General features: G+C 42.0%; 1 protein-coding gene across 2 annotated transcripts in view; it reads right to left on the bottom strand.

The window, feature by feature from the left end:
* Positions 1 to 2534: 2534 nt before the first annotated feature.
* Positions 2535 to 15983, bottom strand: part of tmem209 (transmembrane protein 209) — a 28979-nt gene continuing 15530 nt past the window's right edge. For both annotated transcript variants that reach the window (XM_073066832.1, XM_073066833.1), the window contains exons 7-15: positions 13880 to 14055; positions 12024 to 12095; positions 10618 to 10714; positions 9920 to 10045; positions 9037 to 9134; positions 7495 to 7609; positions 5867 to 5964; positions 4301 to 4374; positions 2535 to 3763 (exon numbers count right to left, since the gene is read on the bottom strand). In XM_073066832.1, the coding sequence (XP_072922933.1) occupies positions 3709 to 3763; positions 4301 to 4374; positions 5867 to 5964; positions 7495 to 7609; positions 9037 to 9134; positions 9920 to 10045; positions 10618 to 10714; positions 12024 to 12095; positions 13880 to 14055 (911 nt within the window). In that variant the 3' untranslated portion in view covers positions 2535 to 3708. The remainder of the gene's footprint in view (positions 3764 to 4300; positions 4375 to 5866; positions 5965 to 7494; positions 7610 to 9036; positions 9135 to 9919; positions 10046 to 10617; positions 10715 to 12023; positions 12096 to 13879; positions 14056 to 15983) is intronic.

Here is a 15983-nt window from a genome sequence, read left to right on the forward strand (position 1 = left end):
CTTAAGAAAGTGCGATGAGATCGTTTCATGAACTATTGCAGACTATGTAGTGTTCTTTATACATAGTTTTTTCAGGCCTTTTCTCCTTGGAGCGACAAAGGATGAGAGGTGACCTGATAGAGGTGTATAAGATGATGAGAGGCACTGATCATGTGGATAGTCAGAGGCTTTTTCCCAGGGCTGAAATGGTTGCCACAAGATGACACAGGTTTAAGGTGCTGGGAGCAGGTACAGAGGAGATGTCAGGGGTAAGTTTTTACTCAGAGAGTGGTGAGTGCGTGGAATGGGCTGTTGGCAACAGTGGTGGAGGCGGATACGATAGGGTCTTTTGAGAGACCTTTGGATAGGTACATGGAGCTTAGAAAAATAGAGGGCTATAGGTAAGCCTAGTAATTTCTAGGGTAGGGACATGTCCAGCACAACTTTGTGGGCCAAAGGGCCTGTATTGTGCTGTAGGTTTTCTATGTAACACATAGGAATGGGGATATATTTCAATATGTAAAACCTATGTTGCTTGAATTAAAGTTGAAAATATTAATGAATGACCTACCGTCCTTAGACAAGAACATGAGGAAGGATAGGCCTTGTCTGTCCTCCTGGCTGAACAATTGTAACAAACAGTTACAGTCTAATCAAACTCTTCAGCTACATTGGAAACAGCAAGAGAAAAATGCTTCTTCATCTGATGTTCAGAAACACTGAGGTTTTGTGTTTTACTTTTGATTTCCTTAGGATAGGTGAGAAGTTCATCTTCTGGTGAGAATGTACACAGTGCTGACAATTTGATTGGACTAACTTTGTCCAACTCACCCCAGTTCTTCAGATCACAATGATCAACAAACTAATGATTAACAAACCAACTTAGCTTACCTTTATCCAACTTATGCCATAGAAATGATATTGTAGAACACTTCATAACGAATGGATTACTATTGAAGTGCAGTTCCTATGCAGACAAAGCAGTCATTTTGTACCCAGTAATGTCCTGTAACAAAAGCACCACTGAGCTTATTATTGGATGAGGAAAAGTTGGCAGGGTACAACTATTCTGCACTTTAGAGAGAATCTTTTGTATCAAATTTGGGCTACTATTAATCTTCTAAAGAGTATATTTGATTCTTTTGCTCTCTTTAACATTATATTGAGCTATCATCTATATGAGTTGCTGCATTCTACATCTTCAGCTTTGGAGCCAACAATACTAGTAGGTGGTATGGAGGACTTGTCCGGGACAATTGAAGCCATTACAAGAATGGGTCTATAATACATCAGTACCAGCAGCCACCGAGTTAAACTAATTCTGTGATGTATTAATTGGTTATATGGTGGAAACTGGAGAGTGGAAATGGCGATGTACTTCACCAAAATCTACTGACGTCAATGCAAAATTTAGGAATTCCTGGGGTGAAATGGGAGTAAATATCCTTAACATTAAGACAACATTTTACCAAGCAAAGCTGAAATCAATGAGACTGACCTTGTGCTTACCTAAAAAAGAATGTTTGTGTGTTGAACTGCAGTCGTCTCAACAGCTGAAACTGAATGACAGCCTTGTAACTTATTAAAAGAGGTAAAGTTTGGCCCAGCAAGGCAAACACTCAGCAATATGAAATCAAATATTTTTGCAATATCTCAGATACTGAGATATAAAATACCCAACTATGCTATTCACCACATAACCACTCCGAGTTTGAAACAATTACCCCAGCCACAACAGTAAGAATTGTCAATACCTTGTATCAATCCATTCCACAGCTTTTCGATTCACCTGGTATCTACTCCATTGGCATTGACTGTGCTGACACCAAGTAGCCATTCATTGTTGGACTACATACGGCGGGCAGACAACAATCATACCAGCCCCTAGTTCTGTCCACACTCATTCATACTAGTTTGATGGGTAGGGGAGGCTGTGGACTGGTAAATCACTGCTGTGGCAGCAGAGAATTCCTCATTGTAACCTAGCTACAGCAGTCAAGTTCAAGTTGAAAATAGGGTATGAGAAAAGTGAGAAAGAGTGGGATAGTTGAAGAGCAAGTTCAGGGACACATTCCTGCTATACACAGCTCAACTGTGGGCACCACGGTAGCAGAGTGGTTGGTGTGGTGCTATTATGGCTGAGTCTGGAGTTCGATTCCAACATCATCTCTAAGGAGTTTGTCCGTCCTCCCCATGGAATGTGTAGGATTCCTCCTGGTGCTCCAGGTTCCCCCCACAGTCCAAAGACATATTGGTTAGTTCTCTCATTATTGCTCTGGGGTTAAATCAGGGTTTGCTGGTTAGTGAAGCTCAATGGGACAGAAGGGCTGATTCCACACTGTATCTCTAAATAAATCTGTGGAACCTCTAAGCAACTCATTAGTCATGGCAGTTAGCTGTACAGCTTGCAGAGCAGAACTAGAATAGTCAGTTTCCTGCTTCCAATCCTCAGTGAATTCCACTGGGGAGCAGACAGGACCAGAGGAACACACACAAAATGCTGGAGGAGCTTGGCAGGTCAGGCAGCATCTACGGAAAGGAATAAAGAGTCAACATTTCAGGATGAGACGTTTTATCAGCTCTCTTTTTATACAAGATCTCTTCAAGGCAGAGTGAACTAGTAAGTAGCCCACGGAAAGCTGAATGACTGAACAGTTCTGGAGCTCTGCTGGCACTCAGGGGTCCACATCCAGCATTGAGACAAAGGCACAAGTGTTACGTTGAATAGAATAGCTTCTTAATACATCCTATGAACTGAATCACAAAATTTTTCTGATTTGATATTAAAAGTTAAAATAGATAAAACATTCATCAAATCATTAACTCACAATACAAAAGATGATGCAACTTCCTTAGAACAGTAGTATGAAGAAAGGTCCATTTATCACCAGGGTAAGGAACAGATCACAGATCAGTGTTTCTGTCTATGGTGTGTTCCAATAGTCTATGAAGCTATAGCACCACAATGCTTATTACACAATTTATTTTAAAAAGTGTCCTGAATTGGGTGGACATTCGTCAGATCACTTATTTGGATGCATACATTGGAAGAAAGACATTTCATCAGTATTAATTGATCTGTCCTCATCCTCTTCCCTCCCTGATGAACCCATTGACCTTTTACTTCCATTAACATCCACTCTGAAGACATCATTTCTGGGACAGGGTATCAAAAAACAGTCCTTCCTGCTGTACTTCAGAACCAGGTTGCTCAGGGTACATCATAAATTAATATATAAATCCAGCAATGTACACGTGATTAAGTCCAGGAGCAACAGGAGTCACCATAGGAACTTTGTTTCAGTTCGATGTTTGTCATCGTGTGGGCAGTCTCTCTGCTCCTCAAAGAATTCCACAATTCTGATATTCAATCTTCCATCAAAATCTGGCAATCTCAGACACAATGCTTCAAATGTACGCACTGGCTTCCATTAATTGCTAATAGGTACTGAACAGGACAGAAAGAATTGGTTCAAAATGACAAAAAAAAAATCTTGATAGGAAGAACTGCACTACAGCCAGGTACTCAGTACAGTGATGAAGTCACAAGGATTTGGCACAATGCTAGCTTGGGAGCTTGTTTTGCAAAGGCCTGCATTTCTCCGTTACGTATCAGTATGAGATCAAGGAAAATGTGAGCTGGTGGCAGGTAGTTTTCAGGTGTTGAGATTATTTAGTTTCTGCTTGATCTCAATACAAATACAAGATAAGTTTCCTGGCAATTTATCCTTAATCTCCAAAAATCCACAAAACGTTCACTCCAGACAAGCCCAAATTTACCCGTCTGTAAAAAAAAAGAACAATACATTAAGTACTACAAAGATATTATCAACTTAAAATTTTCACTGATGCTATTTCACTCCAGGAAAAGTCTCAGTTCTGGGTTAAATTTCCTGCTCTCTGCAAAGGAGCAAGCTACACACAGGAAATAAAAGCAGAAAATGCTAGCAATAGTCAGCAAGTCAATCAGCATTCACCAAGATAGTGAGTTAATGCTTCATGTTGATAACCTTTTATCAAAACTAGAAAAAGTTAAAAGTTTAACATTTTAAGTTGCAGAAAATGGGGAAGTTGAAGAAAAGAGGCTGGAGTTCCAGAAAAAATGACACAAATGGGTACCGATTTGGAGAGGGCAGTGAAGACTTAATCATGACAGATTAATCTATTTACACTGCTTCCGGGTAAATGAAGTCAAAGGAAAATATGAACAAAAACATTGGAATGAAGTACAATGAAAAGTAAAATCTTAGAATTGCTGTAACTGTGACAGACTGCATTCTATTGAACAACGAAGAAAGTTTGAAAACTGAAAACATCATACCCCAGCATTCCAGACTCCTTTGTTTTGATTATGTACAGAAACATCAGGATAGTGTGAAACATGTTGTTCCTGTCCTGGAAAAAAAATCATTCCAAGTTGGAACATGAAATCTACTTCAGTTTTGTTGTATTCAATCAAATAATAAGCTGTCCCCCTGAACAAATGCAAAAGCATCTTAATCAAGATTTCAACCACAACCAACCTCAACGATGTATGATATGACCATTATCACATCACTCTGTGGTGTGGACAAATTCTGAAAGCGTGTTGAAATATGCAGAGCTTGCAACACCAATACATTTATACAAAATTTATATACATCTCTGATTTTTGGTGACTCCAGCATAAAACCACTAACAATTTTACAATTGCTGATTCCACTGAAGCAGGCTGTAATTCACTTGACCAAATCCCAACTACCAACAAGCACATCATCCAGTTCTGTGCAATTTCGAGCTAAGCCTACCACACATGTCCCACCTCCACTCTCTTACAAGTCAACATAACCCCAAAGTTCTAAGTAAAATTTATCAGTACATACACGTCACCACATACAACCCTGAGCTTCTTTGTCCTGCCAGCATACTTAGCAAATCTACAGGACAGTAACTGTAAACAGGATCAATGAATGGCAACTGTACAAATGCAAATATAAATAAACGGCAATACTGAGAGCATGAAATACGAAAGAGTCCTTAAAATGAGACTGTCAGTTGTGGGAACACCAGAAAGAGAGAGTGTAGTTACCCCCTTTTGTTCAAGAGCCTGATGGTTGAGGGGTAGTAACTGTTCTTCAAACTGGTGGTGCAAGTCCTGAGGTTCCTGTACCTTTTACCTAATGACAGCAGTGAGAGAAGAGCATCAACACGTACAAACAAGCTGGATGAACTCAGCAGGTCGGGCAGCATCCGCTGAAATGAGCAGTCAACATTTTGGGCCGAGACCCTTTGTCAGGACTGAAGAAGGAAGGGGGCAGGGGCCCTATAAAGAAGGTGGGGGGGGGGAGGGTGGAAGGTGGCAGGTGAAAAACCAATCAGAGGAAAGATCAAGGGGTGGGGGAGGGGAAGCAGGGAGGGGATAGGCAGGAGAAAAGAGCATGACCTGGGCGGTGAGGAGCTTTGATGATGGACGCTGCTTTTTTAGGCAACATTTCATGTAGATGTGCTCAATGGTTGGGAAGGTTTTACCCGTGATGTACTGGGCTGAATCCACTACCTTTTGTAGGATTTTCCGCTCAAAGGCATTGGTGTTCCCATATCAGGCTGTAAGCAACCAGTCAATATGCTCTCCACCACGCATCTATACAAATATGCCAAGGTTTTTGATGACATGCCGAATCTCTGCAGACTCCTGAGGAAAGAGGCACTACTTCCCAGAATGCTGCTTCTAGTACTTTATACAACTATATTTCTTTCCATAATAAAATGAAACAAAAATCCTTTAGCTGTGAGATCTTTGAAGACACAGGTTGGGGAGACAATCTATTAATGCAAATCAACACCTTTCACAGGACCAGAGATAATGAGAAAGAAGAAAATTAAAAATCAAGATATTTCTTGTGGGTACCTTTGGCAAACTGTACACCTGCCCCTGGTAGATGAGCTGGTAGTGTGGAGGGTTGATGTTACTCTGATGTATACAGAATAAATGCTCATTTGTAGTATCTGCAAAATGAATTAGAAAGCAGAAGAATTAGATTCCTGGACCATGCAAGTACCTATATCAGGATGCTGTTTGTTGACTATAGCTCAGCATTTAACATCATCAATCCTACAGTCCAGAAAAGAAAGCTACAGAACCTGGGCCTCTGTACCTCCCTCTGCCGACTTCTGAACTGGAAGACTGCAGTCTGTGTGGATTGGAAATAACATCTCCACCTCACTAACAATCAACACTGGAGCTCGACAGGGACATGTGCGTAGCCACTGCTCTATTCTCTCTACACCCATGACTGTGTGGCTAGGCACAGCGCAAGTACCATCTATAAATTTGCTGAAGATACAACCATTGTTAGCTGAATTTCAGATGGTGACGAAAGGGTGTACAGGAATGAAATATACCAGTTAGTTGCACTCAGCGTCAGCAAGACCAGAGAGCTATTGTGGACGTCAGGAAGGGGAAGACGAGGGAACACAAACCAATCCTCACAGAGGGATCAGAAGCGGAGAGAGTGAGCATTTTAAGTTCCTGGGTGTTAAGATCTCTAAGGACCTAACTTGGATACAACATACTGATGCAGCTATAAAGGCGGCAAAATAGCAGCTATATTTCATTAGGATTTTGAGGAGATTTGGTTTGACAACTAACACACTCAAAAACTCCTACAAATGTACTGTGGAGAACATTCTGACTGGCTCCATCACTCCCTGGTACGACAGTGCAGGGGGGTGCGGGAGGGAGCTACTGCACAGGATTGAAATAAGTTATAAAAACTTGTAAAATTAGTCAGCTCTGTCATGGATACCAGCCTCCATAGTACCCAAGGCATCTTCAAGGAGCAGTACCTTAGGAAGGCGGCGTCCATTGTTAAGGATCCCCACCACCCTCTGCACACTATTATAGGAGGTACAGAAGCCTGAAGGCGATTCAGGAGCAGCTTCTTCCCCTCTAAATGGACATTGAACCCATCACTATCTGACTACTTTTCTTATTTCTGTTACTTTTGCACTACTTATTTTAACTTAACTATTTGTTACACCAATACATAACACTTAATTATTAGTTTTATTGAACATGTAATCAATTAATATAATTGGTCCATAGCGAGCTGAAGTGAATACAAGGGTGTAATTTCCTTTGTCCAGTAGTCAAGCTACCCAGGATGCAGCAGCTTGCTCCCATCTGTGCAAAAATGACAAATGGAGCAGACTTGGTTATCGAATGTTTCACTGAGTATTTGATACCTGTTTACAAAGCTTTCAATTCGAGCCAGAGGCATTTACGTCACTGATACCACAGTGAGAAAGGTCCTTTTGTAGTAAACCATAATGTTAGAAGTTCCCTAATCCTCCCTCCTTAAAAAACAGATGCATACTGTTCAACCCACTGCCTGCATGGGACCCTTTTCTGAATGAATTACCTAGACCCAAGGACGCCAAATGGCCCGGTTTGGCACGGTTCTAAGTTAAAGTGTGACTGCACTTATTAAACAAGTATACTGGTATTGCTGCTGGCAACTACAGATAAATACTCACCTGGTTTATCTGGAGTTTGAATAAAATGCTGAGAAGTGAAAGTTTTTCCATCAGGATATTTGGGGTGTGGAGGCAGCCTGGAGTCAAGGTAAGTGCAGAACATGTGCGTTATAATCTGAAACACAGGAAGCAGAACATCTATTAGAGAATCACATCACTGATCCTGTTCTTACTGCAGAGCCTCAGTAAAACCATCCACTGAATTTGGCCCACCAACTGTTTCCAGATTCCTGCAGTCAAACACACCACTTTTGACCCTGACACATTCCTTCATCTGAACGTTAGTAGCAAAGCATTCAGATGCCTATAGGCCAATTCCTAAGACTTCATAATTCCTTGTTTCATTAATCTCCTGTTTCTTATTTCAAAGCATCTTAAAATTCCAGGTTTTCAACAACCTTTGAACACTTTTTAATCTCTCTCCATATTGAACTTTATTTTCCCAACCTGTGAAAACTGACAAATGGACAATGCTTTGCATGTACAAGTCTCAACACACAAATGTTATAATGTTTATATTCAATGGTTCAGTAAACAGAATGACATACTTTAATAGCTTCTTCACATACACGTAGATTGGAAGACTTATGAAGATATTAAATGTGCCTAAAAATGTACCAATACAGTACTGATATTATAGATTTTTCAGCCATAGGTGAATCAGGAGATCTGGGGATTGGGAAGGGAAATATACGTCAGGTTAAAGATTAGATCAGCGATAAATGGTAGAACAGGCTCGACAGACTTCAGGAGGAGGAAACTGAAGGTCCATGAGCCAATCCTCATTGGGGGATCAGAGGCAGAGAGAGTCAGCAACTTCAAACTCTTTGGTGTTATTATTTCAGAGGACCTCTGCTGGGCCCAGCACACAATTGCAATTACAAAGAAAGCACGACAGCGCTTCCACCTCCTTATAAGTTTGCTAAGATTCGGAATGATGTCTAAAATTTTGACAAACTGGTATGGGAACACCAATGGTCTTGAACAGAAAATCCTCCAAAATGTAGTGGACACAGCTCAGTCTTTCACGGGTAAAGCCCTCCCCAACACTGAGCACATCTACATGAACATTGTCACAAGAAAGCAGCATCCATCATCAGGGACCCCCACCACCCAGGCCAGGCTCTCTTCTTGCTGCTGCCATTAGGAAGGTACAGGAGCCTCAGGTCTCACACCACCAGGTTCAGGTAATTATTACCCCTCAACCACCAGTAGGAATAATTTCACTCACCCCAACACTGAACTGTTCCCACAACTTATAGATTCATTTTCAAGGACTCTTCATCTCATATTATCCATATCTATTGCTTATTTATTTATAATTTATTTTCTTCCTTTTGTACATGCATAATATGTTGCCTTTTGCACAAAGCTGTTTGTCGGTCCCGTTGGATTGATTCTACGATGGTTTTTGGATTTACTGAGTATGTCCGCAGGAAAATGAATCTTGGGTTTGAATGTGGTGGCATATACGTACTTTGATAATAAATTTACTTTTAATAATAAATTCCCGCTCTGATTTCTCACCCTTTGGGCACTCACCGCAGAATCAGTGGGAAGATCAGTATCCCATTTCCTGGACTTGAATTCTCCTCCTCCACTCCATCGGAAAGAACTCATACAACCACCATGAGCAAGCTCTGCAACAAACCAAGAAAAGTAAGGAAAATCCTGTACAGGAAATTATTAACCACCAGTGAAGCAATAGTCTGAGCAAATGCAATGACTTTTGGTCTAGCATACGAGTTCAGGTTGGGGTTGTCAATGGTACGGAATGGAACATTTTCTATTGCAAGCACCCAATGAAAGCAAGGCAAGTGCAGTCAGTTAGATGCACCAGAAAACTTGCACACTATTGCAGGATTGCAAAATCCCCCAACCCAATAACACAACACAGGGCAATAGAATCCACTGCATACTATCACAAGAGCATAAGACATAAGAGCAGAATTAGCCATTCGACCCATCAATTCTGTTCTTCCATTCCATCATGGCTGATGTGCCTTACCACCAGCCTGTCTTTTCCCCATAGCTTTTGAAGCCCTTACTAATCAACCTCCATTTTAAATTACCCAATGAATTCCAGAAATTCACCACTTTATGGCAAAAGAAATTCCTCCTCATCAGTTTTAAAAGGGACATTCTTGCAGGGAGGCTGTGCCCTCTAGTCCCAGATTCCACCACTACATCTCCACGCCCACTCTATGTAGGCATTTCAATATTCGATAGGTTTCAATGAGATTCATCCCTCATTCTTCTAAACTCCAGCAGTACAGACCCAGAACAATCAAACACTCCTCAAACACTAACCCTTTCATTCCCAGGATCTTATTAATCTCAATTTATTGTTTAATGATAGAAGTCTGAAATTTTCATACCATGGACACACGAACTACTGAAAAATAGACTAAACAGTAACACTTGCCTTTGATTCTCTCCACCAAGTACTCTTGGTTTGAGGTGATGTCCAGGTATTGGATAACGATGTTCAATGTTGGAAGCTGGGGAGCTCTTACCAGGGCTGCTTGCCTTAGGCTGCTGATACTCGTCTCTGGAAGGGAAAAGGTACAAATCAATTGACCCATTTTTATTGGCTTCACCTCGCGCCCCAAAACCCACAATTTTTTCATATATTTCCTTCCAACACGAGACCATTCCTATCCAGCTAGCCCACAGAGCACTCCCATTCCCTCACTATTTTTTCCTATAAACCTTTCTCCCCACATCCCACTACCCACAGTAAACCGGGGCAATTTACCATAGCCAATTATGCCGGGAGTGGATTTGGAACATGCCACAGAAAAACATGGCCCCAAGGAGAATGCAAAACTTCACACAGACAGCAGGGGGCAGCATCGAACTGGGAATACTCAGCTCCTCTTTCGCTTAACACAAGAGCAAAGAAACCACAGCCTTCACCAGTGACGTCCCATCAGGAATAACCCAATCACGCAAAATCATGAGCTGAGCCGAGCCCAACCCAAACCTAGTCAGAACAAATGGGGCTCTGACAATAATTGTAGCACCCGATTCCACTGCCCATACTGTAATTCTCCTGGTTATTGTAACTCAGCCTCCCTGATGGTTAAAAGTGGCCATTATTCCCAGACAGAATATACTTACCACCTACTTGTAGCTCAGGACATCCCAGCCTCCTTAGTTGTGTATTCACACTATCAATCTCTTTGACCAAACGATTCAAAATGGTTTCATTGATCCACTAAGTACAGATAAAATACAAGACAAAAGGATCTTATACTGTTTGATCTAAGAAAATTAGTAAATATTTCCAAGAAAATAGAGTTGAAGACAAACATGGGAATGAGGGATGTATTATGGGCGCTATGATAGCACTGAAATCAGTGTGACACTACCATAGCTTGAGGCTTCAGAGAATGGAGTTCAATTCCGACACCATCTGTAAGGAGTTTGTATATTCTCCCTGTGACCATGTAGGTTTCCTCACACAGTCCAAAGACGTACTGGTTAATAGGTTAATTGGACATTGTAAACAGCTTGCTGTGCCAGAAGGGTCTGTTGTGCGCCACATCGCTAAATAAAATAAGAATTAAAAGGCAACAAGGTAGGCGAACTGGCAATGACATCAAAATGGTGTACACACAGCCCTTTTGTTCCCTTAACCTAACCAAAACCAGCAATACCTCAAATACCAGGAAGATTTCAATTATTCAAGTTTGAAACAGCCTCAGTCAGGTTATCCCACGACTGCCCAAGGCAGAAGGAAGAGTGCTGAACCACCAACACTACTTTCTTCAATTTCTCTACAGATGAAACTCGCATACAGAGAGCATTACAATCCCTACCACTGCTTCAGCTCGAGTCCAACATGGACAACCAAAATGAAAATAGAACAACTATTTGCCTTCACAAAGGTTTCAATATTAGTCCTTAACAAGCCAGCACCCTGAATATACTGACCCATTCATAAAAGCTATGCTGATTCAAGGTAAAGTAGGAATCCCAAGCCGTTTCCATCAACCTAACTAAAATGCAGATCTCCTTGTGATTAAACTGTGGAATTCATTGCCACAGGCAGCTATAGAGGCAGAGGTTAATAAGTTCTTGATTAGTCAGGACGTCAAAGGATATGGGAGATGGGGAGAAGGCAGGAGAAAGCGGTTGAAAGGGATGATAAATCAGTCACAGTGGAGTGGCAGAGCAGGATCAGTGGGCAAAATAGCCCAATTCTGTCTGCTGGTCTTATTCTGAGCAGAACTGGTAACCAGTGAAAGTAATTGCTTTGTGCAGGTTTATCCGTTTAGACTGAAGTTGCTCATTTCTCTTTGAATGGAGTGGGCAAATCCTGTCAACACCCACGAAGGGGCATGGGAAGAGTACCCAGCACATTGCTGCTAACACCTCTTAGAATTCAAACAGACTAGGCTAATGTTGTAATGAGAATGGTCAAGGTGCAGAGGTTCATTTAGGTTAATTTGTTTATGGATTCTTCACAGGTAAGGCAAGCATCTTCTAAGCCAGACACTGAGGCTTACATAACTCTTACTTACATTCCTCAGGTTAGCCGTCCAAGAATCGAGAAGATCCAGCTGCTGCCGACTCATATTCAACCTGATCCACACCTGCAAGTTACAATAATCAGAATTCAAGTACTCTGTTGAATTATTCTCTCCCGCCCCCCCCTCTTGTAGATTCACAAAGTCTATTCCCCCTTCCTTTCAGAAGGATTCTTGCTAGCTTGCAGTTCTGTGGTACTGAAGCATGCCAGGAAAATGTCAATTTATATATCGGTTACCGGGAGATTTGGTGATCAGATCTAAACATTCAAACTGTATCGCAAGGCTTCACACACCAGCAAGACCAGTAAGAGCAATGGGGGGTGCAAATGCTGGCTACAGTACTTCAGGGTAGAGTGCAAACTCCATCTGTGGTAACAACTCTACTGCCATTTTGCACAACTCAGAGCTCCATTTTCTACCCCTTCACCTCTGCATCACCTTACTCCAGCTGGTGGAAACTCCACAATATTCAACTAAGTGCCCTTGCATTTTGTTTTATAATGACTTGGCCACCACCTCTACTGAGCTGAATATCCAATATGAAAGGAATACGAGCGGTACAACAGGTAGATGGGAGTTGAGGCACGGATCATTCATGATCAAACTGAATGGCGCAACAAGTTCAATACTCAACATTATCAGAAGAGCTGCTCATTCATATTTTAGAAACTCTGTAACAATATATAGGAGCAACAGCCTTTAACAAGAATAGCTGGGGTGAAGGTGGGAGGGAAATAAATAAATAAACGACTTGCCTGGTGTCTCGAGGCAGGGTGTGTCTGCACCCACACCACCCTCCTCCCTGGCACTGCCTCTCCGCCACCTATCCCACACTCCTTCACCATTCCCAACATCCTTTGCTCCCTCCAGATTTACAAACTTACTCTCTGCTCCACATTGGCAAATACAGTGCTGTGCAAAGGTCTTAGGCATCCTAGTTATAGATAACATTTGCACAGTACTGTATTTCTAAACATCCTTGTTAATTCAGCCATCAAACACCCTACTTACATACTGTACTTTCTGCTGTTTATGTCGGATGCATGGCAGCAATTCAGAAACACTGGTGGTAAGGCACATTTCAAAGCCACGTCCACGAGCTCAGAACAAACCTGGCCTAAAGTCACATCAATGCCAGGTCAAAGTAATAATTCAAGCACTCACAATCTTATCAAATGGTGCAGCAGGCTTGAAGGGTTAAATTCTTCTCATTCTTATGCTCATTTGGAAAGTAACTGGCACGTAAGAGGATCTCACTGAATCCTATTGAATACTGAGAGTGGCACAAACTGCTGGAGGCTCAGACCTGCTGAGCTCCTCCAGCTTTTCCAGGATCCGAAGATGCTCTCGTGTTTGTGAGCATACTGAAAGCCCTCGGCAGAGTGGATGCGGAGAGGATGTTTCCTATATTGGGGGAAGCTAGGACTAGACGGCACGTCCACAGAATAGAACGTCACTTTAGAACCAAGCTGAGGAGGAACCTCCTCGGCTGGAGAGTGGTCAATCTGTGGAAGTCATTGCCAGAGTGTGTGTTTAAAGCAAAGTTTGATAGGTTCTAGATTAGCAAGGGTGTCAAAAGTTATGCAGAGAAGGCAGGAGACTGGGGTTCGGGGGATAATAAATTAGCCATAATGGAATGTGGAGCAGACTTGATGGGCCGAATGGCCTAATTCTGCTCCTATGTTTTATGGTCCCACTCCAGGTGAGTTAAAATGGATATGAGGATAGAAGCAGGAACAGCAAAAAAAAACATTAATGGCCAAGCACTGACATGGTCGCTAGAACCATAACCTTTCCCATCACCTTTACTGAAGTGAAATGCCAGATATTCAGATAGTGCACCATACCTCTCCTGCGAGCAGCTTGGAGCCCAGATCTGTATCATCCTTGTGAGCCGAGGGAGCCTGGGAGCGGCTAGCCAGCTGGTACTGAAACTTGCGCAGTGACTGTGAGTAGTCAACACTACTGCGGCTGTAGTTCCAAAACGTTGGACTGCTGCTGTTGGATGTACAGTCTGGAGTTCCTGTGTGCACACATTAAATAATCTCAGACTTCCAGCAAGTAGAAGTCAGACAATGAATATCATTCAGTTTACTACGGTTTAAGCCAGGCCATTTTGAGAAACACCACATCACCTATAGAAAATGTCCTCTCTCTCAAAATACTATAACCTTATATTGGCAGGGACATTCTCTCCACTCCCAACTTAATCTGATGGAATAAATCTTTGCCCTTTTTTCCCCTCTTTCTCCTTCAAAGCTGTGGACCAAGACAGTGCCTGATAAATTACCCCAGTGCTCATTCATCGATATGCAAAGGCAAGAAAGCCAGTAAGGAGAGCATCACAATAAGGGTTAATGTAGTTCTGAGACAACACACACCACCTCTTGCCCTCAAAGCACAGAAGTACCAAAGCCAACTGCAGTCATCAATTTTATACCAGCAGTGGGGAACCAATAACATGGATCAGAGCCTGGCTGCCTGAGTTTATCAACTGGGGAATAGTCAAATTGCAGACAGCAATTATCAGCAGTGTCTGTGGACTACTAGGAGACCTTTGCACAAGGTTCCCCACTTCTTGCACAACACCTCCCAATTTACAATAAACAGCAAGATTCAAATATCAAGAACTCCCCTCCTCCAGCATCTCATCCCTTTTAAAGATCTGTGCCACAATACTCCAGAACAGGCCTCCAGTAACTTCATGAGAAAAAATATTTGGAAAATGTCAAAAAAGCTGGTCCAATCACAGAATACAGTACAGAACATGGCCATTTGGTCTACTGTGCCTGCAAACTCATTGAAGGAGGTCCTGATTAATTCCACCACCTCTGCTCTTTCTCACACAGCTATTACTTTCAAAGAGCAACGCATATGCTCGAGGAACTTGGTATGTCAGGCAGCATCTATGGAGAGGAACAAACAGCCAATGTTTCAGGCAGAGATCCTTCATCAGGACTGGAAAGGAAGAGGGAAGAAGCTAGAATTAGAAGGTGGAAGGAGGGAAAACAGTACAAGTGGGAAGGTGACATTGTTATGTACCCGTGACGTGACAGTGGTACCCTTGTCACGTGACTGGGGTTGAAGCTATACTGGACTTGAGGTAATGGTCTTGTGATGGTGGAGTGATGTCATTTTCCCGCCAGTAGAGGTCATGTGACAGTTTTTTTTTACAGGGTATAAAAGGAGGACCCCTCCCTGTGAGGAAGGGCAGTTCGTGGCTGGATTTGCCATGTTGACTTCATGCCACTGCGTGATTTAATGTTATGCCGCAGTTTAGTTGAAAGATGAAGTTTTATCTAATGCCTAAAATTTAAAAGGTCATTGCCAGCAGTTTCTTTACAATACTGCTAGTTGAGAATCAGTGGAGTGAAGATCGGAGTTTGGGAGTTAAAGATCGAGGAGAATCGATTTCAACGGTGAAACAGGTTCGACCTTGTTTGATCCTTATTCGGAAGGAATTCGTTGACTGTTCTCGTGTTAATCCCTGCAAAATAGCAGAAAGGATTGGGAACAGTGGTGTAAAGGAAAGGTCAGTGCCTTTAAGCCGTTTTGTTTCGTTACGTAAATTCTTCGTGGGAAAAGTTCGATTTGGGAACCGAAGCAACACGACGTGAAAGAGAATTTAAATCGTTTTAAAAAGTCTCTCCCTTAAATGGACTGTGAGCATTTTGAACTTTTGGCAATACTACTTTGAAGAACTGTTTTTGCAACATCGCTTTAAGAACTGTTTAAGCTTCAATGCTTTAAGAACTGTTCAAGCTGCCGCACAGCAGCTGATTTCTGGTTACGTTAGTGATTTGTTTACTTTTGGGGGGTTTGTTTTCAGTGTTTAATAAACATGTTATTTGTTATAAAATCCCCTGCCTAACTCATATATTTATTGTTGCCTGAATCCGTTACAACATCTATAGGTGGCTAGTTGGGAGAGGGAGGAATGAAGTACGCAGC

The sequence above is a fragment of the Hemitrygon akajei genome, chromosome 14 (assembly GCF_048418815.1).
Source record: "Hemitrygon akajei chromosome 14, sHemAka1.3, whole genome shotgun sequence".
NCBI lineage: Eukaryota > Metazoa > Chordata > Chondrichthyes > Myliobatiformes > Dasyatidae > Hemitrygon > Hemitrygon akajei.